Source organism: Poecilia latipinna, unplaced genomic scaffold, assembly GCF_001443285.1.
Source record: "Poecilia latipinna isolate Pla-1442-1.1 unplaced genomic scaffold, P_latipinna-1.0 Scaffold753, whole genome shotgun sequence".
NCBI lineage: Eukaryota > Metazoa > Chordata > Actinopteri > Cyprinodontiformes > Poeciliidae > Poecilia > Poecilia latipinna.
The window spans coordinates 181,251-207,092 of NW_015113369.1; the positions used below are offsets into that span (position 1 = coordinate 181,251).

At 38.6% G+C, this 25,842-nt stretch overlaps 1 protein-coding gene across 2 annotated transcripts; it reads right to left on the bottom strand.

The window, feature by feature from the left end:
• Window positions 1–759: 759 nt before the first annotated feature.
• g6fl (g6f-like) lies at window positions 760–19,020 on the bottom strand. 2 transcript variants are annotated; one of them, XM_015045922.1, is made up of 11 exons: window positions 18,839–19,020; window positions 17,360–17,692; window positions 16,269–16,532; window positions 15,952–15,987; window positions 15,347–15,676; window positions 9,999–10,253; window positions 3,730–3,846; window positions 3,482–3,555; window positions 3,257–3,283; window positions 1,702–1,748; window positions 1,318–1,432 (listed from the first exon to the last, which is right to left on the bottom strand). In XM_015045922.1, exons 1-11 carry the CDS (start codon window positions 18,915–18,917, stop codon window positions 1,411–1,413), a joined length of 1,584 nt encoding a protein of 527 aa, XP_014901408.1. In that variant the 5' UTR covers window positions 18,918–19,020; the 3' UTR covers window positions 1,318–1,410. The 2 variants fall into 2 exon arrangements, with proteins under 2 accessions (XP_014901407.1, XP_014901408.1); XM_015045921.1 differs by lacking the exon at window positions 1,702–1,748 and having other exon boundaries at window positions 760–1,432.
• Window positions 19,021–25,842: the final 6,822 nt, after the last annotated feature.

Sequence of the window (25,842 nt, forward strand, 5' to 3'; positions counted from 1 at the left end):
AACAAGTTTAAAACAACCGCAAGTTATTGTTTTCATTTGTTCTGTCCCTGCAATTTAAGGGTAAGGTTGAATCTTGAGGCCATTAATGGATACTTAATGGTTATTTTGGACCTGCAAGCAGCTGTAGAGTTAACTCGAATATTCAGGAAATGGTTAGATTTTTTTTCTTTTACAATTTGTTTTACTGTATGAAGTTATTTCAACTGGCAACATTATGTTAGGACTTTTAAGCCCAAAGTAATATTAAGTTCAGTTGAAGCCCAGATCCAATCACTATACAGATGGATAAACATTACTTTAAAAAAATTTAAAGGGTGTTAGTTTGGAAGAGCAAACTAACACCCTGCATGTGTAATCTGCCAAAAAAAACACAAAAAAAACAGAGTTGAAACTTTTCTGAAAGTGCTCGACATTTTTTTTTAAATTTAAAGATATTTAAATATGGTTGGGGAACTTTGCAAGTAAATTGTCACCAGTTTTCATTTTATTCCTATTTTAATACACTAGAAGAAATCGTTATTCTTACGGATAAGTTGGCAACTGTATTTATTTACTTTCTTTAACCCTTGACCTCTGTCATAAATTGGTCTGAAACCACAACACAGCCACAGATGGCTGATGATGCGTTTTCAATATGTATCAAAAATTAGTTTTGAAAGCACTTGGCCGCCATCTAGTGGCTGCAGTTGTGACCAATTATGCCTAATCTGCTGCTATATCTGCCGAATGAGTTATATTCTAATTAACAAAATCTTGCTGTTTGGCAGCAAAAATATGGTAAATTTATTTTGCATAAATATTTGTACATACATTTGAGCATTTGCTTGTTAAGCAACAATAATTATTGAAAATTTGAAAGCATTTCCTAAAACAGACAGCAATAATTATGAGTGCAAAATTAAACGTTTGCATCATAAAAAAATTAAATGAACAACAAAGTAATTAAATGATCAAGCATCACAATATGTTTTAATTAAAATAGGACAGCTGTATTTTTAAGCAGTTGTTTCATTTCACTCAGTAAGACAATCATAAAGATTCATTTTACACTCATGCAAATCAAATAAACTAAGACAGAGATCCACATTGCACACTGATAACACATTGCCTTTGTGATAAACATAAAGCATTATTTTTATTTGTAGCCTTTTCACTGGAAACGATAGCTTAGATTTTACAATGCAATATTAACCACCATCCATTCTGGAGAGGTTTGTGAGCTTCTATAACTTCTAAAGAGCGAAAGCTTGTAAAGGAAAACCTAAATAGCATTTCTGTGAAGCTCAAAAGTTTTCTTTAAGTCCCCAACTCTGACATTGAGTAGTTACTCCTGTTTATAAAAGGCCTTTTGCTGCAGCTGTGAAGAGAGAGGATGTGACAGCTGGATGGGGATGAGATGTGGGTAGGTGATCAGCCCTGACACTGCTCGTATCTGAAAACAAAGAACAAAGACAAACTCGCTCAAAAAAAAGAAAAAAAAAAACCCAGTCCTCCAATCTCTTTCATTCCCCCCCCCTTTAAACACAAACACAAGCAGCCCACGCAACAACAACACACAGGCGAAGGAGCGCTGCCTGTCAGCACATGGCGTGATATTATGCCACAGTGTCAGAGTGATGTTCAGGCCGGTCTGATTGGTGAGTGTGACGAGCGGTCCACAAACAACTCCACACACAGGTGATGCAAGATTTTTTCACTCACCGCTCCAGTTCCTTATAGACGTCATTGTCTCCTCTTGGCTTCAAATCCTTCCACAAAGGAAAAGAGAAAGGCGTGACAAGGGGACAAAGACACATTCTGAGGCCAGATTCATGTCCCTCTGGTGTGTAATGAGATTGATTTCTTAAAGCTAATAATGTAAGGAGGCTGCTGAAAGGTGACAGGTTTATATGAAAGAGTCCTGACAGATTGGAGGACTCCAAGTGTGAAGGAAGACGTATCTGCCGACAGCTTAGAGAGGGTGGAACTGGAAGAGTGTCAGGGACTTTTTTTTATGCATGTAATACAACTCCTCACATGTCCAGGTGCTGCTCAGTATAATGAATTCTCTTCAAAAGGTCAATTTGTTTAAGTAATATATATATGTGATATATATATATATATATATATATATATATATATATATATATTTTTTTTTTTAATACAGAAAGGTTATGTTATGGTCCTACACAATTATCTCCATCAAACAGCCATGATGTAAATATTATATCACAAAGATTCACTGTTAAAGAAGCTGGTAATACACAAAATGTGCCATCCACATATTACTGGAAAATTTAGTGGAAGGAAACGCTGTCTTAGAAAAAAATGTAAAAGCAAGAGATAACTTAATTAATTCCAGTAGTTCAATTCAAATGGTACGATTTCAATAACGATTTTACAGGAATACACACTCAGTACTTGGTCTGGGCTCTTCTTTGAATTCAATTAAATTTAGTTTTCTGTATAGAGGAAGCCCAGGGTCTTGTATGAATTGACTGCACCAATGCAGCATGGCATGGAGGTGATCAACCTTTGGTTCTGCTGAGATGTGTAGGAAGTCCAGGTTGCTTTAGTAGCAGCATTAGCATGTCTACATTCTTGGATCTGGTGTCTTCCTCTTCCAGGCCTCGGTGGCCGGTGTCCTGTAACGTTTAGTTGTATTCCTTGTCCAACACATGGCTGGTTTTTCTATGGGGGAATTTTTCTGCCATAAATCAAAAGCACACATTTTCAGTTTGAAAGCAGGATTTCATCTCTTTGTTCTCAAAACTTGTAATATTTGCACTCAAAACTTCTGCTCCCTTTCAAACATTCTTTGTGCTCTCTCGAATCTCTGTGCTCACGCTCTGGTTTGCTCTCTCTCGAATTATTTTCTGCTCTCTTTCAAAACAAAAAAGTACTGTCGCCTGACAAATGATAGTGTTCTGTCCAGGTTAACCTTGTTGCTTGTGCACACTTTTTCCGATTGTATTTTTACCTTCCACTCAGTTTTCCTTAAATATGCTTGAATACATAAATGAACAACCAAATTATGATTTTTTTCTTGCCCTCCTCATGAAGGGTGTCAATTACCCATGAATGTGTTGGTCATTACAGTATTTCTGAACTTTTTACTTGGTCATATGTTTTATTCCGGTGTTGAATTTGGGTCTTCCTGTATGTAATAGATCTATTTGAATGGAATTGCTGAAATAAATTAACTTGTCAATGCTTTTCTAATTTATTGAGATGTTGCACTGTGCTTGTGTGTAGTGGGGACGACTAATCAACTTACCATGTAGACTGAACTCTGGGGAGGAGCCTGTTGGGAAGGAGGAGAGAGCTGAAAACAGGTTTAATGAACAGCAAGCGATGAAAAGAGGGGGGAAATGGGAAAAGAGGAAAGAAAAGGATAAAAATTGCACTTCAGAGAGAACATGGCAAAGAGAAAGACGAAAGAATATAAGGAGTGAAATTCATCAGAGGGCGTTTAGTTCTTGAAAATGTCTGAATTCATCACCTGTCTGATATCCTCTGGATTCTCATAGATGTTCTCCGCTTCACCAGACTGGACAGACAGTGACTGCTCAATACCTGAGAGCAGAGAGAAGCGATAGAACGCACTCTCATGAAGTGGGGGCACATTCATTACAACGAGCCCAGAGGATGTCACGGCCCACATCACTCAGACGCAGGGGCCGGCAGGGGGCCCGGAGATGGACGGAGCAACGGAGAAGCTGTCAAGAAATAAATCGCCGGAAGACTCACCGTGATCAGAAATGTGTTTCTGTCTCCATAGCAACACGCCGACAGCTGCTGAAACCAGGGGCACCAGGAGTAATAAAGCAGAGAGGGAAGGGTGCAGGAAGGAGGGGGTGACACTCTCTGCAACAGAGGGGCGGAGGGGGGGGAGAGAGAGAGAGGAGGAGAAAAGGACAAAAACATGAACGTCTCAGAGCGACGCTAATGTAAAACTCACAGAACAGTGAGAGTGAATGCCCTCGAACTTATCTGTGTTTGCTTTCCACTCTGCTGCGCGGGTCAAGAGGGGGCAACCATTTTTTTGTTTTGTTTTTTTTTTCAAATTTGTTATGTGAACACTTTACAGTTGCGATTCCACCGCGAACGTGTTTCATCCATTTGCATCATGCTGCTGTCAGTCAGAGACAATGATTGCTGTGGAAGATGGCGAGGAAATCTGAGGCGCTCTTAGGCAAAGAGAGAGTAGCCTGTGGAAATCCTTTGCAGACATCGATCTGACACGCATCCAGTCTGGACCACAAAGCCTGACAATTTAAAACTCGCACGAAAGGACGGAGTGCGGAGGCGTCTCTCGGAGACCAGGTGTCAACAGAAGCTTTATTCCGCTTCCATACAGAGCGGAGTTTACAGCCTCTAATTACTCCATATCCTATTTCCAAAACATAAACATGATAAAAATCCAAATATTTCCTTCTGTTTTTTTTTCTTCTTCATTTCCTCCCACTTGATTTCTGCATCGAGCTGTTGCCTCCAGGCAAACAAACAAAACAAAACAAACAGCCAGGCCCATCAATGCAGCTTTGAAAAACAGGTGAGGTAAAGAGTGATCACCGCACACGTTACATAAGAACACTATTATCTTACTGTTGTACAATTCAAATTTCATGGGAAGAGTGCAGGTTTGTGAAGAAACCTGTTTGCATATTGAGGATGACATCAGTGTTGCAAAACAGAGCCACAGGGAAGCTGGATTGTTGCGCAGCTGTCTGCTCAGCGTTCATGGAGTACAAACCAATTAGATATCCGCCAGCCGTTCTGAAAGGACGTATAATAAATGCTAAATTGCTTTCGAGCAAGTCGTTTTCTCACTGCGCCCTTTGCAGTGGCTTAAAAAGTGTTCACGCGCCTTGAGCGGTTTTTAATCACTAACTTTAATGTGCTTTATTGGGATTTTATGTGATAGAACAACATAAAGTGGACCATATCTGTGAAGTGGAAGGGAAACATTAATTTCTCAGTTATAGAATCGGGGTTTTTCTGCAGGGCTCTTCTTGTTTGCAAAGTAGTCTCAGATGGACTTAGCAATTAAAGCAATACTTTGATTTAAAGGCAATCAGAGCATTGGGGGCTCCAGACACTCTAGACCAAATTTTAGATTTGTACATGTTGAAAAATGTCAAAAACCATGTACTACTTTTTTTTGTGAAACAAACAGATAAAAATCACTCATATTTTGTTGCAATATCTTTAGCTTTGATTGCAGTATTCAGTCTCTGCAGGATTATTTTGGAAAGCTTCTGACGTGTTCAAATATTTATATCCATTCAGAGCTGAGTTAGCTCTGAATGATGATAGAAGAGTTTGAACGCTCTGCAAAACCTTATCCAGCACATCCTAAATGTTATCAATTGGGTTTAGGTCCAGACCGTGGCAGCTAGTCCATGTGTGAAAGGAAACCTAATGTTCCCTGAATCTTTCTTTCACAATTTGAGTCCAATTAATCCTGATGTTGTCATCTTGGAGAATTTGTAAAAGCCCATGACATCAACTAGGAAGAAATTCACTGTTTGAATAACCGAATCCTTAAGTGGATCTCCTTCTGTGAGGACATTACCGTGATGAACTTGGATTGGACCAACTCCCAAAGGTATGAGTGCATCACTCCGTCTGCGTTTCGTTTTACCCTGACGTGCCCATCCAACGGGAAGAGGGTAAATCTCAACCACACTCAAAGAGAGACTGGATTGTTCTCTTTTTCCAACTTAACATTTTCATGCATAGTGGTCACTACGGTGGACAGCTATCTAAAAGCCATTTTCTTGTGCTTCTTGTGGATTTCTGTGTTATAAATGTACACAGACCACTGAAGTGGACACTAATGCATCATAAAATACTCATCAACTACTGGCCATCAGCTGCAAATGGAATAAATTCTTTTTGTTAAATCCAATATGGCACACAGATAAAAAAAAAAAGCCTGCCAACCGACCCGGTCCCTCCTTCTACTGTAGACGACTCTTGCAGGTAAAAGAAATATTGTGACATCATATAACCACTAAAGAACAATACTACTGATGTATTTTTCAAATAACGACTTTGTATTTGGAGAAAATTACAATTGATCACCTAAAAAAAAAAATATTTTTTTTTTTTTACAAAAGCTTATTTCCTTTCTTTTTTATGCCTTAAAAAAATAAAAAAAAAATTGGAAAAAATCATGACACAAAGGATCATAATTCATGCGTGAAAAGGTTAAAAAAATGTATATTTATCACATATAATCAAATTAAGTTTGCCAAACTTACTTATATTTATTTAACATGGCTACTTAATAAACTTAATAACTTAATTTATTGAGTTATGGTTAGGTAAGTTGGATCACATGTTTTCCTTTTTCAGTGCATTGTTCCAGAAGTCTCAATTAACTTTGTGAAATCCAAGTGGTGACATTATTTTGGACACAAAAATGTCAAAACATTTGTGGGGTGTGAACGCTTCATTCAAGGCACTGCAGATAAAGTCCACTCACACATCAATTTGTCATTATTTTTGTTTGAATAACAAACTGACCCCTGAGTCTCACCTCAACCTCCGTGTCACAGCTTTTAACCGGCTTCAGAATGATCCATCAATTATGTGCTGCACGAGGTGTAATTGATTGGAGAATATGTGCAGAGGCTGCTAATGGAATACTGTACCGATAGCTGACCCCAGGACTGCCCAGCACGGCGCCCCAGGCCAGCCTTAATGCATGCATTATGTTAATGGAGCGCAGCGAAGTGAGGCCTATCTCGGTACATTTCTCAAGTCTCCTCCACGGCTCCTCTTTCTATCCTGCCGTCTCCGCGATTGGCATTTTTCTTTCCTCCTCGCCTGTTTCATCTCAAATGAGGTGGGGTGTGATTTATATCACTGTAATTGTAGAGTGGAGTGGCGCAGAGGATGCAGACCAAAGAACTGCTTGAATGCTTCGCAAAGGATGAGTAAATTGAGGATATGGAAGAAAATCTCTCACATTTGAAGTATTTTGTGTGCTGCAGAGCACAATGATTGCTTCAATTTTGTTTTCTTTGTACTGTGCCATCGGTAAAAGAAATTCTCTATTATTCGGTGCTGTTTTTTTAATCTTCTGAATTCACACTTTATTTTAGGTTTTGCGCATTAGATGTTCCCAAACAAATAAACCCAGCGCCTTGCAAGAATATTCACACCCTTTTGAGCTTTTTCATGTTTTCATTCGATGTATTTTATAGACTAAGCACAAAGGGATAAACTACCAGGGAAAAATATTACTGAAAATAGTGGACAACCCAGAAAAGTTCCTGACTTTAGGAACTTAGGCAACATAAAATCCCAAAAGACACCAAAGTTTTTGGATGCAGTGATAAAAAATGTTTTAACCAGTGATGAATGTTGAATGCTTTTCGAAGCACCAAAGTTTTCTTCCATCAAACAGCTATGTGAATTTTTTTTGTCCTTCTAGAAATTCTATTTATACACCAGTAAATGTCACCGCTTATTGTTACATTATTCATTATTACCCTCGGATTTTTATGCCACCTTGCACATTTGCAGTTTTTGTGCAACCTGACAGTTTAAACAGCGTTATGTAGGTCAAACAGCACTCAGCTTATTTGAACTTTCTTGCCTGCTCAGTCGAAATTTCCCATGACACAAACCTGAAATGTAACTCACTTCTACTTCGGAATAATTGCACCTATAGGAGATATACATTTTATAATGTCTTGTTACAGCTTTACCATTAGTGGGAGTCATAATCAGATCCGAGTCTCTTAGCCTAAGTGATGTTGAGGAATATGGAGAGGTAAATAGTCTGTGCTAAGGGATCCATTTAACTGTCACATCCTCCTGTGCTTCCCCACAGCCAAGCAATACAATAAGCCTGAATAATTTAGTTTTTGTGAGGAGATATGTCCCAAGGTCCTGTCTTATTATAGTCACATATTAACCGGGTAAGGGTAATGAAAAAAAAAAGCCTTCATATCTTTTATGTTTTATAGAAGAATCTGCACACAGAATTGTACAAAGTATTAGGAAATCATGTGGAAAGACTTAACCATGCAAGCCAAGAATATTATTTTGGATATGAGAATTTATGAGACTGAGAGAAGTTTAGGACTTTTCTTTAAAACTTCCTGTCTCGAGATTGTTTTTCTCTTTTTGCTTGTTTGTCGCACTTTAATGTAAAGATATTATCAGAAGGACAAAGATAACCAGAATATTTTTTTAAAAGCAGTTTTTGGTGTGGCTCATCCAGGAGTATTAATATAATTAATGTAAAAAGCTCCTGTGAAGTCAACTCGTCTGACAACATGAAGTAGACCAAAAAGCTTTTAGCTCTTTAAAGAGGTTCATTTTTCAAGTTGTTGAAATCTACAAAGCCTTGTGAACCACAGAGAGAACCATTATTCACAAGCACGAGGGGACCAGGGTGAATATTCCCAGGAGTGGCTGAACATCCCAAATGACTCCAAGAACTCACCAACGACTCATTCAGGATTTGACAAAAGAACCCAAAACAGTGTCTAAAGCAGTATGCGCCTCAGTTAAGGTCTGTGTGATCAATAAGACAGAGAGCCTGAGCAAAAGCTATTTTCATGGGAGAGCTCCAAGGCGAAAACCACAGCTGATCAAAAAGTATAATAAGAAACGCTTCTCATTTTGCAAAAAAAGTACAAATAAAATCTTCAAAATTTTGTGACAAAAGTGAAAGCCATGCATCTGATAGAAAATCCAACTCAGTCTTTCAGAAAAGCAGCAATCAATCGTGGTGGTGGTAGAGCGATGAGCTGCTTATCATCTTTTCTATAAATGATTAAAGTATAAAATCCTGCAGAAGAAAACCTGACCATCAGTTTTAAGTTTAAATTCAAGCGTACCTGGATGATACAGCAGGACAATGATCTAAAGCAAACCAGTGGGATTGAGTAGCTAAACAGAAACACAAAAGAGCTAAACTAAAATCAGTATCTCGGAGTGACCTAGTCAAAGTCCACACTTAATCTAGTTGAGATGCTGTGGCATGACCTTAAAGAGGCTGCTTGTGTTAAAAATGTGTCTGAATTAAAACAATTTGACAAAGACAAATGGGACAAAATTCCTTCATAGTTACGTAAAAATAAAATCAGTGTCAGTGGGAGATGTTCCCTCCCAGGGAGCGCAGTCAGTGATTCAGTTAAACAGTGTGATAATTTAAAAACAGCTCAGTTTACTCAGGTTATATCAGCATAAAATTAAAATGTTTTATGATCTCTGACATGACATTTAAGTCTGACCAAATAAAAAACTAAAAACCTGCAAGGGGGCAAATACTTTGTACATACTGTTAAAAAAACAACTACAAAATGAATAGAAAAAAATATAATTTAGTTTCAAAAATGGCAAAAGTTATACTGAATGTTATCATTATCTAAAATAATTATTTAATGAGTTATTTTGCAGGAAAAAAAAACATCTCCTCTTTCTTTCCAAAAGACATTTTAAGCAAAAAAAGAAGAAAAAAATGAATCATTTCTGTCAATAAATGACGTAGTTCATTACCTTAGGAAGGTGACTAAATGATATGCACACTTATAATACATACAAAACCCCAACATAGTTTCCAAAAACCTATTTTGTTTTATTAAAACATCTAATAAATGATACATTTTAAAGATCTGAAGGTGCGAGGCTTTAAATGGTTAATCTGCTGCATATCCAACCAACGTTATGCTCCATAAAACAGTTTTACCCCCTTTGACCCTGCGAGGTAATTTTAAAAAGTTTAACATATGGTATCTGTCAGAGGCATTCTGCTTTTCAAACAGCAGGATTTCTGGAGGATGAACTGACCTGAGGTTGTCTCTAATCCACAGCAGAACGCTTCATGAAGCACATATCCTAGAATTTTCCACACTCATGGTTCATTATCTCTGCAGACCTGACAGGAGGTCCACCAGGACTCTGTGATACTGATATAATACCCTTGATCTAAGAAAGATACTACATCAGAAAGCTGGAAAAAAAAACTTGCAAAGCATGCGCTCTCATCTCACCTGTTGGGGGCGCTGTGACAGCTTGAACTGCCTGGATGGTCTGGCCGTTTTTCAGCTGCAGGGAGCAGGTGTAATTCCCGGCTACATCAGGGGTGATGGGCAGCGGCAGGGTGGTGCTGATGCTGCCAGGGCCGCCGCTTGATATCTGCAGCCGCCGACTCTTATTGTCATGTTTCCACATCGCGCCCCGAATGTTGGAGCGCTCCGAGTACAGGCACAGCAGATTCAGCTTCGAGGGATAAAGGCTGGTTTTCACTGAAGGAGAGAGAGAAGAATGAGAGGAGATGGGAGAGGAAAGAGAAACCAGAAAGAAGGATGAGTTGGTGGGAAAAAACTGTCTGGAAGGAAGAGAAATGAGAAAGAGTTAAAATGTTTCTGTCTGAATATTTAAAAGGGCAAGGACGGAGAGAGGGAGTGATGATCGAAGGGGACCGTGATATGAGAAACACAGAACAATTCAGGGAAGGGTCAAAATAATATATATTCATTAAAGTGATTTACTGCTAATGCATTGGTTGACTGTGACTGATGCTTGGTGTCTCATCAAACTGTAATGAGAATCCATCTGGGCGTAATCAAGCCCCGCAGATCCCCACCTCACACACACAAGCCCAAAAAAACACACACTTCAGCCTTGATTAGTGTGATCAGCGTGGGCCACCCACAGCCTCGGTGGGAGGGCAGCAGGTATAATCACACATAATGATACTTCTAACGACGGAGGGGTAAAAATATATGCCTCACATGATTGGGGAGTGGGTGGAGGTGTGAACGTGTGCAACGGATGCAGATTTGTGAAGCGGGGTGACAGTGACAGTGACGGATCGACCGGTCATGTCTGGGCAGCTGTGATGGATGCCGGTGGGACTGTGATTAGTAAAGCCTTCCAAGGCCAGCATGACAGGCTGTTGTAAGAGTAGGAGTGCATGTTGGATTTGTGCATGTGTGGGTGCTCCTGCAAAGAAAGGGGAGGAAAACTCCCTCAGGCACTCTCATAAAAAATCAACAGGTGCTTAGCAGAATTTTTCTTGGTCTTTACGTTTATAAATTAGGCATATTTCTCTTTCCGGAGCAATATAGTTAATGTTTTCATTTAATAACGAGACACTCTGCTAATGGCTCCGGGAAACTCCCTCTTTATTTGTTTTCCTCATTCGGAGTCAGTGAATAAAGAGCTGAAACCAGTACAAATTTAATGTCTCACTCAATGACTCTTCAGCGGGGGCACATGATTGCCGAAACACCTCAGGAGACAGGTGCTAGAGGCTTGTCTCTCTAAACACTGACACATATTACCTCGGTGCTTAACAGCTCTGCACATTCTTCAGCCTTGCTGAATAGTTTAACATTTCTGCTTTCACATTCTTGCAGAAAGTCACTGAGTGGATAAATACAGGTGCTGTGAGACGCTTACGTAATCTGATCAGTGGAGATGAAGGTCACATAAATTTGGGACCTTTAACAGTTTCAGTGGGATTAAAAAGATTTGAGTTCATGGATCATTTACCCTCAGTAAGTTGAATGCAGACCGTTTTATAACCATCACCAAGCTGCTTGCATAATCCAGGCTGAACATTGCTTTTAAGCATAGTCCACCAGGTTTGTACAATACACAAGTACCAATGGAAGACAAACAGCTACACAGCATGATTCTGCCACCACCACGCTTGACAGTTGAAACTGTGTTCTTTGGTTTGAGTCCTCCAAGCATTGTTCTTGTCATGAAGGCCTGGTAGGTGAGTTTTTTAAGCACTCACTCCAGGCCAGAACCAGTTGTGGTGAGTGATGTCCATCTTTTTCCTGCTGTAGAATCCAGACATGTCCAGTTTTCTGTCATCTGACCCAACCAGTCACACGAAAGTAAAGAAATTGGTGTCAAGATGTTAAAGGGTAAACCAGAAACACCTGCTTTGATTCCCCACAAGGAAGCTGATTTTAGATTGCAATATACTGAGAGGGTACCAACAAATAGCAAAGTTTCTGCTTCAATATGAGCAAAGTCAAAGTCATCTGAAGTTTGTAGTTCCCTCAAGAAAATGCCTTCCAAATAAAAGCTTTATGTTCAGGGAAGTAAAAGATTGAACCATTTGTCCATGAAGAAATGAATGTTTGGGAGAGTCGAGATGAGGCATTCAAACCTGTGAATAATGTCCAGCATGGTGGGCGTAGCATTTTGCTATGGATTCAATTCACTGTCATGGTACTCATGCACTGCACAAAGCCCAAAGCAACAGATAAATCAGATGAGTAAGTTTGGAGAGGTTAAGGTGAGGTTATCCAATCTAAAAACAATGCACCAATTGTCTAGCTATAGGTGGTAGCATCATGCTGTGAAACTGTTTCACTGCCAGTGGTACTTGTGGTACTTGTGCATTGGATAAGATTAGCAAATGTTGCTTAAATGACAGGAAACCAACCAATTCTACCCTGATGAATGGTCAAATATCCAGGCAACAGGTTGTAGACGCTTAAGGGAAGCATGTGATTAATGGGTCATTTACTGAGGGATCTATAAATAAATATCAATGGGGTTGCATGCATAATTTTCTCCATGCATAATATAGCTGTTACAACTATAACTATGCGCTTTACATCAGAATCAAGGAGAACTGACCTGTATAAATCCCTGACTCTGTATTTGCCATGTAATTATCAAACATACTCTGTCGAATGAGGCCAGCTTAAGGAGGTGAGATGCTTTACCATATAAAAGACTGATCTGAATAAAATTTAAACTACATCCCACGAGATCTCTGCTGCCATTGTTCTATTGTTCCTCCAACTGCTGACAAAGACTTCCCTCATAATTTATGGCTTGCCAGTCACATTTTTAAAGGAACAATGAGATGAGAAAGAGCTTTTAGAGACAGCAGATTCTTGTTGAAAACTCACTGTGGTCCCAGTTTCCTTTGTTTCCTTGAATATTTCCACAACCGACGTAAAGCATTATGTTTTACGTCGTTACATTTATGTAGAAACTACAGAAGATTTCAGCGTTTCTGTGACTAATGATGTGGCAACCTGCAGAAGTCCTTGCTTTATGCTTCATGAGCTTGAGTTTGTAAACCGTCATCAACTTCTTCTGACACCATTATTTTATAATTTAGCTTCCCCTGAGGCAAAGAGTCATCATTATTTCACAAAACTAATGTTTTCATTCTTTTATATTTATCACTCACTTTTTCGTTGACTCAGACCAACAGAACAACAAAAAGAAAAGGTCTTGGTTTGATCTGTAAAACTTTAAAATCTTCACTAAACTCGCAGGGTGAAGTTTTGCTGAGAGGTTCTGGATGAAAATATTTGACACCAATTTACTCATCATGAAACTTTAAATCAAAAACCTTGAGCACCTTCAGCCTTTCTTCCTCCTGTGATAAGAAAGATTTTCAGAATATTTTTGGTTTGATTTGAATGAAGCACTGATGAATTTGAAAAATAAGTAATTTGAGGATATTTAATTAAAGAGCAAAGGAATATTTAATAACAATGGCTACAAATGGAGTGCAACGCAGAGATTTTATATATTATATTATGTTGCGTCACATCACGTTACATCACATTATATTACATTATATTATACATTCATACCTACGCTTTATAAATATGTATTTGTACTGTGTTTTACATCAGAAGATTACTTAAGGACGTCATAAGTGATATATAAAGAAATAATTGTAAGAAAGTGAGGCAGGTTTAAATACAGCATACAGTGTTTTTGAGATTTTAATATTTTTGCATTCTTCCCCAGTTATTCTGTACATGAATGTTTAGGAATTTTGAAAAAAAAATTCTGATTAAGAAATGAGAACAATTTTGCATAAACTCACCAGCAATTTCCATATACTTATTTATTTATTTTTATAATATTCTTTCTTTCATATCTATATATTATTAGACTGAAAATTCGTTTCCACAAAGGTTGCAGGATTTATTCTTTGTTTATTTCTTCATCTAAGATACAAATTGATGGCAAGAATCATGCGAGAGAAATTGATTTAAAGTGCACAAATTACATTAAAGCATGGCTGTTTGTCTGGTAATAGAAAAGAAGAATAAAATGATGTGGGTAATGACTTGATCAGTGATGTAATTGAACAAATGCCATGAGAACAAATGATCAGACTTTAAGAACTAATTGAATAATATTACTCGGTTGATGAGGCTGCTTGCAGCTGATTTTGGGTTTAATTTGTGAAGAATTGTTTGAGCAGAGATGTCTGGATGCATGCTGTTATTTTTATAGTAAAGGAAGGGGCAGGTTGTGTAAGTTACTTATTGTTTTTTACTGGTGGGCTGTGGATGATTGTTTTGAAATGTTTGTGCACTGAAGCGAATAAATGAATGAATGAATGAATGAATGAATGACACGGTTCTATATGTTCTTACTTGCAATGAAAGAAAATTATTGACGTTGATGCTTAAAATTCAACTCAGTGCTTTTTGTTTATGAACCAGATGAAACCAGAACTTATGGAGGAATACAAATAAAGTTCTCCAGCAGATAACAAATCACAAGTTTCCATGTCTCTGCTGATGAAAAGTGACTCCACAGCATAATACAGCCTCCACCATGTTTCACCATGTTTTCAAGGTGATGTGTTAGTTTTCCACCGCAGGCTCTAGATATTTTTTTGTATGGGTCACAATCAGAGACACAAACTATAGAAAAGTGGCACACTTAAATTGCAATTTCATCTAAATGCACTGCAGTCTTAGATTACAATTAATAGCAGGCTGAGATTTGAATAACAAAACTATCTATTTACCAAACACACATGGATCTGTTTGGCATGTAGGGCACAGGCTAACTGTTCCTGTTTAGCTTAGCATAGTTTAACAGAACACAACTCCATTTTTAGTGCCATTATGCTGACTCTATTCAACTTACTTATCAACTTAAAATGAAAATTATCGAGCCATTATAGACTACAAATTGCAAACAATTGCTTAATTACTTCCTTTTCTCCTTTATGAAAAGTTTTTTGGTGCAGTAGTCTGAGGCTGCTTTTTCTTCTTATCCGTCAATCTGCCGATGGGACTTTAGCCATTTGGCAAAACTCTCATGTATTTACATGTAAATATGAGTTGAGTTCTGTTTTTCTAAAATAAAATTGAAACAGTCAACAACAACAATAATTATTAATGACAGTTGTAAAACAACAAACGGAGCATTTCTGTCATCTACTTACATGGAGAGTAGACAAAACGCGGATCTGTACAATATGCTATCAACAAGCTGATTGACAGCTCTGGTGGGCGGGGCCAGGCACAGTGACCAATCGGATTTCAGCCATCTCTGTGGCCACGCCCCTGGCTCAACAGTTTCCAACCGCTCTCCTCCTTACCTTTCAGTACGCTGAGTTTTGTCCTCTGGCTGAAAATGACGTCGTTGAGAGTCACTTCGCAAATGTAGAGGCCTCCATCTTTCAAATCAGGCGTGAGTAGGAAGGAGAAGCTCCCAGCCTGTGAGTCGTACGGCGGACCGGCTAGCCGGAGCTTGTTGCTGTGGGTTTTGGTGAGACCCCTCCAGCGGTCGTAGTCGTACACTATCTTTATCTTGCTGTAATCGTTCGTGTCTGGGGAAAGCCAGTGAAGCCGGACGTAGTCGCCCTGGCTGCTGGGACAGGCCAGGAGGACGGGTTTTAGAGCCTGAGTGGCAGTGGACATCTCATTTCCTGCAGGTAAAGGAATGGAAGCAGAGGCGAGAACATTACAGCACACAAAGACGCACTGATTAGCAATTCTGAGCAAAAAGATGATAACGGGGAGAGAGGTTAAGACAGGGAATAAACAGGATAGCCAAGGAGTAATGAAATGACGGGGGAAAAAATTTCTCCAGCAATTAGGATTAAGTTTTTATAGGCTGAGAGTCACCTCTGACCTTCAGCTCCACCTGATTAGCAGGCAGCTGACTCAGGACTTTCAGCCTACTTCTGTTGGAGTTACTTACCGTGTGAAATATTGGTGAACGAGGCCACTTTGCTGGCTGAGGAGAGAAGAGCAATAAAGGAAAGGAGAGGAACAAATGATGAATAATATATAAACGTAGCAGCTCTAATATTCACAGTAGAACAAGCTGAAATCTAGTGTAATCCACAGGATGCTTTTGAATCCCGAAGCCCTTTTATTGAAGTAAATACTTTGAAAAACTTCAGGTCCAGGATTCCTAAATAAATAATGCTTCTGCTCCTGTAGATTCCGGGTTTGATGCTTATCTTCAATGAAAGAAACAACAATCGTGTGATTTTCCTCAGTGCTTCTGCTCACCGTCGACGCTCACGTCCACACGCACAGCCAGCACGCCGCTGGAGCTATCCCGGGGGTAAACCGTACAGGTGTAAGTCCCTCCGTCGGCGTTCTGGACCTGCGGCACTTTAGTCACTGTGCCTGAGGTTTGCCACTTCTCTGTCTTCATGGGAAGGCCGCCAGGTGCCGTCCAGGTGATTTCAGAGACAGAAAAGACAGGAATGGCTTTGGCGAACAGCCGCAGGGTGCTGTACTGACGGACGGGCGGAGGGGGAAAGAAGCCAACTGCAGAGAGGGAAGGATACAGAAAGCTAACGTTAGAATAAAGCATGCTGACTTTTAATCCTTCTATTTATTTATTTGGTTCCATTTTACACTAAGGCTCCCCTTATAGGACTCAGCGTTCATCTGACTGAGATTAAACTGATCTGCATCTGAAAACGGGCAGAAATGCAGCTCTGTGGATTTACAGAAACCTGCAGCTGTAATCACACCAGAATGTGGCTCTTGAAAGTATTCACTCAGAGAGGCTGAACACAACGCCCGCTGCAATCTTATGATTTTTATCTGGAAAACATTTTGGAAACCATCTATCAATTTTCTTCCTCTTCACAACTACGTTGTGTTAGCCTTTCACATGAAATGCCTGTAAGTTTGAGGCTGCAATGGGACGAAATGCGACAATGTTCAAAGCGATCAATACTTTTGCAACAATGTAGTTACATAGAAAATTGTAGCCCTTGAAGCAAAGGGTGTTTGTACCTTCTTACTAATTTAAAAAAGTAAATAATCAGTTCTACACATATATTATAATAATAAGCAGGTTTTTTTTAAAAGAGAAAAGTGCAAACAAAACAAGATCTCGTTCTCTGAAATTCTCATTCCACTAAATGATGGTTGCTTTTGAATATTTGGAAAGAACTAAAAACGTTTTCCTAGTTGGAGGCTCGTCTTTGCTTCTATGTGATTTTACGTGAGTACTTTCAGTCAAAGACGAGTGATTTTACTTTTCCTCACGGACTAACACCAGTATGTGCTTTTTAAATTAGAAGACCTATGGTTTAGAAAAAAATATGCAGTTTCTATTGCTCACAGCTGAGTCATTTTTCTACCTGTGAGAACTGTCAAAAGGAAAATCCTCTCCTTCACTTTCCTCTCCTGTTTCTGGATGAGGCACGAGTAGAGTCCTGCGTCCGCCACTTCGGGTGAAACAACCAGCGAGAAATCCCCCGTGTTTCGAAAGTTGTCGTCAGTCAATCGCATGGATGGCTTCGAGGCACCTCCGGAAAACTTCTTCTTCTCGCTGGCTGAGAGAATCAGTTTCCATTCATCCGTGTCCACCAACTTCACCTTCCAGTTAATGGATATGTCGCCTCGGAGTCTGGCACCAGTACAGACCAAGGTGGCGGATGTGTTTTGTTCAACCATCACAACTTCATCCCACTCTGAGGAGGAGAGGGAAGAGTTTCACACAGAGAAACCCCAAACAAAACAAACAGTTATGGTGTTTTACCCTCTAAACACATTCATGAAACGTTCACATTTTTGTCTGATTACAACAGCCTCCTTTTGCATTTTGTTGAAAGCTCATTATAATGTAGCACATTGTCAAAAAGGAAGGGCACTTTGTTTCTGACGTTTTCTTATTGAAAATGTAGAAAATGTGGTTTGCATTTGTACTTCACCCCCGTTTACTTTCATATTCCTAAATAAAATCTAATGCAACTCATTCAGAATAATATGTTCATATAATTTCAGGTTTTTCATGCAAAATGCTCCGTGAAAGGAAAGCAACACTGCATTAGAAAGAAATTCAGTCTCTAAACGTTCGACAAGCGACAAACCGCCATACGTCTTCCAGCTGTGGCTGCAGCTATTGGTGGCTCAGGAACGTATTAACTCGGGGAATACATTCCTGATTCCAAATGCACACCACACTTTTCAGATGTAACATTGGCAAAAATAAAAAAAAACTGAGAACATTAACATTGTGTTAATCTAAAATCCTTATGAGATACTTTGAAGTATGTGTGAAATTGTCCTACAAAATCCATATTCAGGATAAAAATTGTACAAACTAGAAACTTGCTGAAGATAAAACAAGATTTTCGCCATTAAACTTCAAAATTAATCTAAAAGGTCACTCTCCCTTTTTCCTTTCATGTGTTGCTTGGCAATAAAACGCTGGCTGTACGAATCATTTTACACCAAGAACCTTCCAGTTTGTCAGTTAACATCACATTGAGTTGGTTAAAATTGAAATACATTAGAACATTCAAATTATTTTCTTTTATTTTTGCTCTTTTTCTATGACAGCTTTTTCACTGTGAGCATAAGAACATTCTTACATGACGATGTGGAATTTAAACAATAAACTGGACCCAATGAAATACAAATTCAAAAAGCCGCCCTTGAGCCCCGTCTGAGCTGAGCTCATGTAACTCATAAAAATGTTACAACATCGATCCGCTGGCATAAAGACGTGACCTCTCCATTCACGACACACCCATTCGATTTAACCAGTTCTGGTAAAACTTGTTTCAAGTTTGAAATATAAAACAAAAAAGTTTGAGAAGTCTTCAGAAACGTACCTCTGTGTGAGCTGACTGTGTAAGAAGAATAAACTGCAAGGCAAGAAGCGAGAATAAAGCAGAAAAACCCAGACTCCATCACACATTGGAAGAAAGAAGAAAGAAAAAGTCTCGCTGCAGCTGCTTTTTTCCAAAAGTGCGACCTTTCTTAGTTTCCCCTCAGAACACAGAGTATCTTTCAAGGTCCTGCAGTCAGACTGGGATCCCTGATTGACATGGCAGCAAGTTTACTGAGAATCTTATGGCTCCACAGGATACGGGGCATCTAACGCCGGCATAATCAGCAGGAAAAGAGCGTCATTGCTCCTGTCGGTTGTCTCTGTGTTGGAGACTGATAAAGCAACGTTGCAGTTATGTAAAAATGCAAACATTATAAACAGACAGATGGGCTGCATGGCATTTAGCCACATTTAAAAGAAAGTAAAGATGAAAAACAAAAATTTGGTGGCAGATTTGGAGATAATTGAATTTGAAGATGTTTTTAGCAAGCTGCACCATGACCTTGATGCTTTTAGGCCTTAGTGATAGAGTTTACTCACATTTGGTGGTTCGCACACCAAATATTTTCAACTGGCTGCAGGTCAGGACCCCCAGAAGACGATTTAAAAAAGCTTAATATTACGTTAATCATTCATCTTCTAACTCTGAAGAACGTTTAAGGTCAATCATTTCCAACCTTCTTCCACTAACAGCAAAACAGCCCCAGGTCGTACTGTGATCATCTTCAGTAATAGCTACAGTTCTCTTGGTGTTTCATTTCTTACCTTTATCCCCCAACTCAAAATTTCTCCTATCTGATTATTAAACATCCGTTTACATGGATGACTCCTTATTGTTAGGGGAGTTTCAAATTTGTGGTTCTTTTTCCTGTTCGTGGACATCTGAACTGGTGCATTGGCTGCAAAGATGCAAAAGGCAACAACTGATGAATGCAGTTTACAATATTTTATCCAAAAGTTAAAAAAAAATCAAAAGAAATCTGAAAAATTAGACAACTGTATCTGCAGATGGTAGTACAATTAAAATAGTGATGTGCAGATGGCAGTGCAGTGAAAGATGACATACAGATGGGAGTGTAATGATGACTGTCGGGAATGTACAATAATAAGTAACTGAGTTTTCTATTGGAGTCGACACGTCCATTAAAAATGCTTTCTGAAGAGTCTTTTATCTAAAATCACATTTGGAAGTGGAGCTAAGAGACTTGGATATGAGAGCAGACAAAAACTTTGCATATACAGTAGATTCATTCAAAAATTTTCACTCATCATCAGTATGAATATTCATTTTCAGCTTTTTATGGAGCACATGAACGCTCCTTTTTCAAGGGGGAATGGGTGTTATTTTTAAAACCAATTCAAACACACTCAGATTTATATAAACAGGATCAAACACATTCATACCTCCCCAATAATATTTGTATTCATACCTTTTAGCAGGTTGTAGAGAAGCCAGAAGCTCAACAATGTCATATCATAACCCTTATAGAGATGAAGTCATTACTGGTTTTAATGGTTGGTTACAGTGATAAAAGTCTGTATTGTTACTAATGCAGTTTTAAATTAAAGTCACATTATAGCCATATTTGATAACCTCAATGTCAAATATAAGTGGCGCATAAATGCGCTTAAATGTACGATTTTGACCATGTGTGGTCTAGAGAATATCTACAATAAATCCCAACTTGTGCACACAATTCTTGTTTTTAAAAGTCTGTAAAGTTGCATGATGTAAAATCCTTTCACCTTGAAAAGAGGAAATAGTTCAAAATCCTCATCAAAAACTCCAAACTGGTATGATGTTCATGCTGGCTATACATGCATGAAATCTTCACACATGAGCTGAATGCATGTGTGCAAAAATAACAGTTTCTTTTTCTATTTCAACTGCTTCATGTACAAATCATTTGCCTCCAATGAAGCATCTCCGGCAGACATTACAAGCTTTATATAGCAAAGATGTTCGTATAAACAACGAGTGCTAATGTAACCGATTCTGACATCTGCATGATCTCAGTTTACAATGTTTACAACACTGTGAAGCCTCAAAAGTCCTACAAAACTTTTGACCCTATCAGTGAGTTTGACAAAAGCCAAGAGGCATGTCATGAGTGTATCACAAAGCATGTGTGAAAGAGAGACGATAAGTGCAACAGAGAGTGAGAGGCTGAGAGATGAAAAAGCAAAGGCATAAAGAGTTTGGGCTGGTACGGGTACACAGCCGCCCCCTGGGCAACATGTCTTTACATCCCGTAAATGTCTTTAATTAAGCTAAAGGTGCTATCAGCTCCTCTGAGCACTATTAGAGATTTTTTCATAATTACCACTGGGGGTGTGGGGGCTGTATGGAGAGATTGAAAATGAAGGAAAGTAGATATGAATTGTGGGTGTATAATGACAGCGACAGAGACAAAAAAGGAAGAGCAGGAGGAAGGAATAACATCCGAGGAGGAGGAGTGCTGATGCAAAACGAGAAACAGAGGGCAAAGGAAAAGTGCGAGAGGTTGTTTGAGGGGACGAGTTTGACTTCAAAGGAGTCAGAGCGGGGTACTGATCCGGTGCCCCCTCCTCCTGCTCCTCCTATATGGGTAAATAATCACCATAAGCCTGGGTTCTGTCTAATGAATCCACCATCAATGAGCTAATATCTGTTAACTATGCGCTTCATTATCGCTGCCACAGACCCCCGGAGAGCATGAGGATGGAGGACGGCATGAACAGCAGGAGGAAGTGAAGGACGAATGGACAGGGGAAATTGAATGACACGGGTTGAAGGAGAGGAATGAAGGAAGTGCGGCTGAAGGGACAGAGAGGGGGTGCGTGGCGTACAGTAAAATGGGTGGTGGGAAAATAGAAAGTGTGAAGGTCAATTTGGTATGGGTATGAAAAATGGATGAATGTGAGGAGGAAAAGAAATGAAATCCTCCATTTGGTGGCCAACTCCTTTTTCTACCATGAATACATACAATTTAGCATAAGCAGTGGTGAAACGGGGAGTGTGGGGAGAGTTCTTTGCAAGCTGCAGTGCCAGAAGGATGCTGCAAATTTGATCATTCTCAAAGCAAAGTGTCTTTGCCAATTAAAACACACAACTGTTTGTCTGAATGACAGTTGCTTCACACTCCATGGGTGGGCGAGGAGAGCTGAGCAAACACAGTTCTAGCTCCTTCTTTTCACATGAGTCTATAGAAGTAGAAAATATCAACTCTAAATTGGTGTATTGGTGTGCAGAACATTAGGTGACCTCTGATTATTATCAGAGTCTTTTCAAATTTGCACCTCAGGAACACACTCTGGAAATAAGCTGCAGAGGAAGTGAGAAAAAGGAGCAGAACAGAGGGAGGCAGACAGAGCTTTTCAAACTGCAGGACTTACAGAGATGTAATTACATTGGCTGTAAAACACTTGGGTATAAGGATTAGACCTAAAACAGATAATGCTTTTGTCATGCTACACTACAAAAAAGGAATTTTGTGAGGTAATAAATATTAGGAGGAAAAATATTTTACGTTGTGAATAATTTGCTGGATAAGGTGTTCAATACTGACAAATTTGAAAATGAGTAAATTCGGAGGCTAATCCTACATAATTTAGACTAGCATCTAACAGCAGATGATGACTTAATTAAGTGTAAACTAATCTGATTCATCATGTGGTGCCCAATAAGCCAGCTATGTTTATTTTGGATTGAATAAGGAAAGAAAATATCAAATTAGTAAAAGTTTGTATCTAAATATTTTAGCGTGTATCTATCTTTAGCTAGTTCTGTGTAAGGTGCTAATGCTAAAGTAAATATGCTAGCAAGCGGTCGTTATTAACCCTGGATTGTTGCAAATCAATAGTCTATCTTAGCTGTGATTGTTTGGGGAAAATGTATATATCCCTCATTGTAAGGATTCATTTTAAAGTTTGGATTGAGCTTAAACTAGTTTCCCAACTAAGATTTAGTCAAACCTGCTAGCAAGATGAACTTCCTTTGGGGCAGGAGGCACTAAAAAACATCACACCTTGGCTGGGAACGTAAAGAAAAAGGTTGATATGCCAATGTTTTATGATATATTTAAAAATGAATACTCTGTTTTGACTAATTTAGCGACAGCACTAATACTAAGCTAAAATCTGCAAGGCTCATGCTAACGTCAACCTTGCTAGCAAGTTGTTCCTAACCCTGAAATGTTGCCAATGAACAGTTCATCTCAGTTGTAGTTGTCAGAAAAATTGTTTACATGCCACCTTGTTAATATAAATTTTTAATGTTTCTATCCAGCTCATAGTTTTCCAACAATTATATTGCTACAGTCAATCCCATTAGCAAGATGTACGTCCTGTGAGGCAGTTACTAGTGAACGTCACACTTCAACTGAGAATGTAATGGAAAAGGTTAACATGCCACCTTTACATAATACATTTACAAATGCATAACTCTGTTTTGACAAGCTTAGCAGCAGCACTAACGCTTAACTAAAACCTGCTAGGCTAATGCTAAAGCTAGCATGCTTTGACATTTGAAGCAGTATTTGTTAATAATGGATTTACTTGTGTTTAAACTACATTCTGCCTTGTAAGAATAGATTACATTTACATGTTTGAATTGGTTAAATCAAATTTAAAGATGAAGTTGAATAATCACTTGTCTTGAATTAAAGAAATTTATTTCCAAATCTTTCAGTTGTGAAACTCACACAATTTCAACGTAATATTAAGTAATTCAAATGAAAACAGTTGCACCAATTTTATCACTTAAATTTTAAGAGTCTCTTTCTAGTTACTAAGAAAATAAAACTCCTACTAAAAACAGCTATTTATAATTCATAACATTTACACTTGAAGTGTGTGATGATGGACATTTGGCAGTTGTATTTTTGAAGTAACTTGTCATCTTAATACACATTAAAAACTCTTCTGGTTGAAAAAGTTTCCACATTAGAGGAAGAATTTAAGTTTGCATCCAAGTTTAGCTAGTTTAGCGACGGCACTGATGGTAAATTCAAACATATCAGCAAGCTGAGCTTCTAAACCTGGAGACAGCTATTGCTGGTGAATGACACATCTCAGCTGCGGTTGTCACGGAAAGCTTTTCATGCCACCTTTGTAGAGACGGTTTAAAGATTTCTATTTCAATAACTTTGTTTCCTTGATCCAGAGGCTGTTGTCATTTTTTGCTTTCTTTAAAACATGGAGGACATTTCTTTTGCTGTCATGAAAGGTATTTATATTTATTAGTTATAATTCGACTGCTGAGGAGGATCCAGAGGAGGATTCTAGTAAAGAGGATCCATTATGTTCATAAATCGTATTCGTACACACTAATGACACAATCACAGTTTGACAGCTGTTTATGGTGTCAACTATTGTAAATCTGTAGCTATTAAATTTATATTTGGATAGATGATACTGGATTAAGAATTTTCAAATAGATGCTGTTATACAGGTACATATTCCATACAACTGACAAAATCAAAGATTTAGTTTTCAGAAATGTAGACCTCCGAGAATGGGATTTCGATAAAATATTACTGTCACGTATATTCTAACAATCGAGGATAAATAGGATTACTTGACAGTCGTCTGGTAGACATACTCCACAAGGACGTTCTGTCACAAAAGATCATTGCTAATGGAGCAGGCTATTCAGAGAGTGCTTAAAAATCAAAAGTTTAGTGGAGGAAAACAGTAGGTGGTGCACAACCCAACGGACTCAGCATTAGGGGAACAACGGGAGAGACCCACTCCACCATTCAGGCTTCTTTAGATCTGGAGTGATGCTTCTACAATCAGTGAAGATTTAGAATGTCATCTCCTGGAGTTGGTCCAGTTTTATCAAGTCCAAAGTCAGTGGAGCTGTCATCAAGGTGCTGATTTCATTTTCCAGCGGAACTTGCAAAATTACCAATACCTGTTTCAATGCCAGTGGTGTCAATGAACTTGATTGGCCAGAGAATCAACACTGTCAAGAGGAAGATGAGAAACAGGCTGGTCATCTCCATGCCACGCCGCACTGATGAAGTAATTCATATAAAAGCAGCGGTGACCATGTATTTTTATTACTAGCAAACTGTAATAATCAAAATTTACGGAAAACCCCTGCAGATTTTATTTAAATTTGTGACACAAAAAGATATTTCAATGACATAATTTATTGAAATGTACTTTTAGTACAGAAATTAAATTGATTAAAAGTACATCAATTTAACTTCTGATTTGGTTAAACTAGAACAGTTTGTTTTGTCATTGTGAAGTCTGCAAATTGATGCAAAAAGAGAAAGAATAATTAGTTTTCTTTTGATTTGATTTTTCTTTTTTTTACTGCTGCTGGATTTGTGTCTCCCAGATTCGTGGATGTTTATAGATTTAAGTTTTCCTCAGCTGAAATCAGCGGGGCAAATTGGTGTCTGTGTGAAGAAACGAGCAGCAGGGGGCGCAAGAATCATCTGTTTCAACGGGCCTCCACATCAAAGAATTGAATAAAAGTCAAAGTCCTTTCTGCAAGGGATAGATGTGTTGTTGTTGGTTTTTTTTTCTTGTTTTTTTCTTTTTTTTGCTGTTTGATTACAGTTATATAAATTACATTCAAGGGTAAATGAAGGTTGGTTAAAAAGTAACCTGTATGGAATAAAAACGACAACATCGATCTGATAAAAAGATTTAAATTAGCGAGAGATATATTGATTTTCCAATTTGTTCTTGTTGTGTTGACTTCTTTCTCATCAGATGTGCGCGGAACAGATTGCAAAGCCCCCATGAGGCCAATCTAAACCAAATTTAGCCGAATAAATGAATGCAACTCCACTTGGTTTTGAACACCTGCTGATCAGTTTAGGTGCCAATGCAGGTGGAAGCGGTGTCATCCAAGTTTACGGAGGGGGAGAAATGCTTGTGGCAATTTCAACAAGTTCCCTTGCGCCTCCCTTTTGAATTTGATCCTGCGGTCACTGGGACCTAAATTTTTTTTTTTTTTTTTTTTTCGTACTGATGGCTGTGACGCCTCTCTGATGACATCACCCA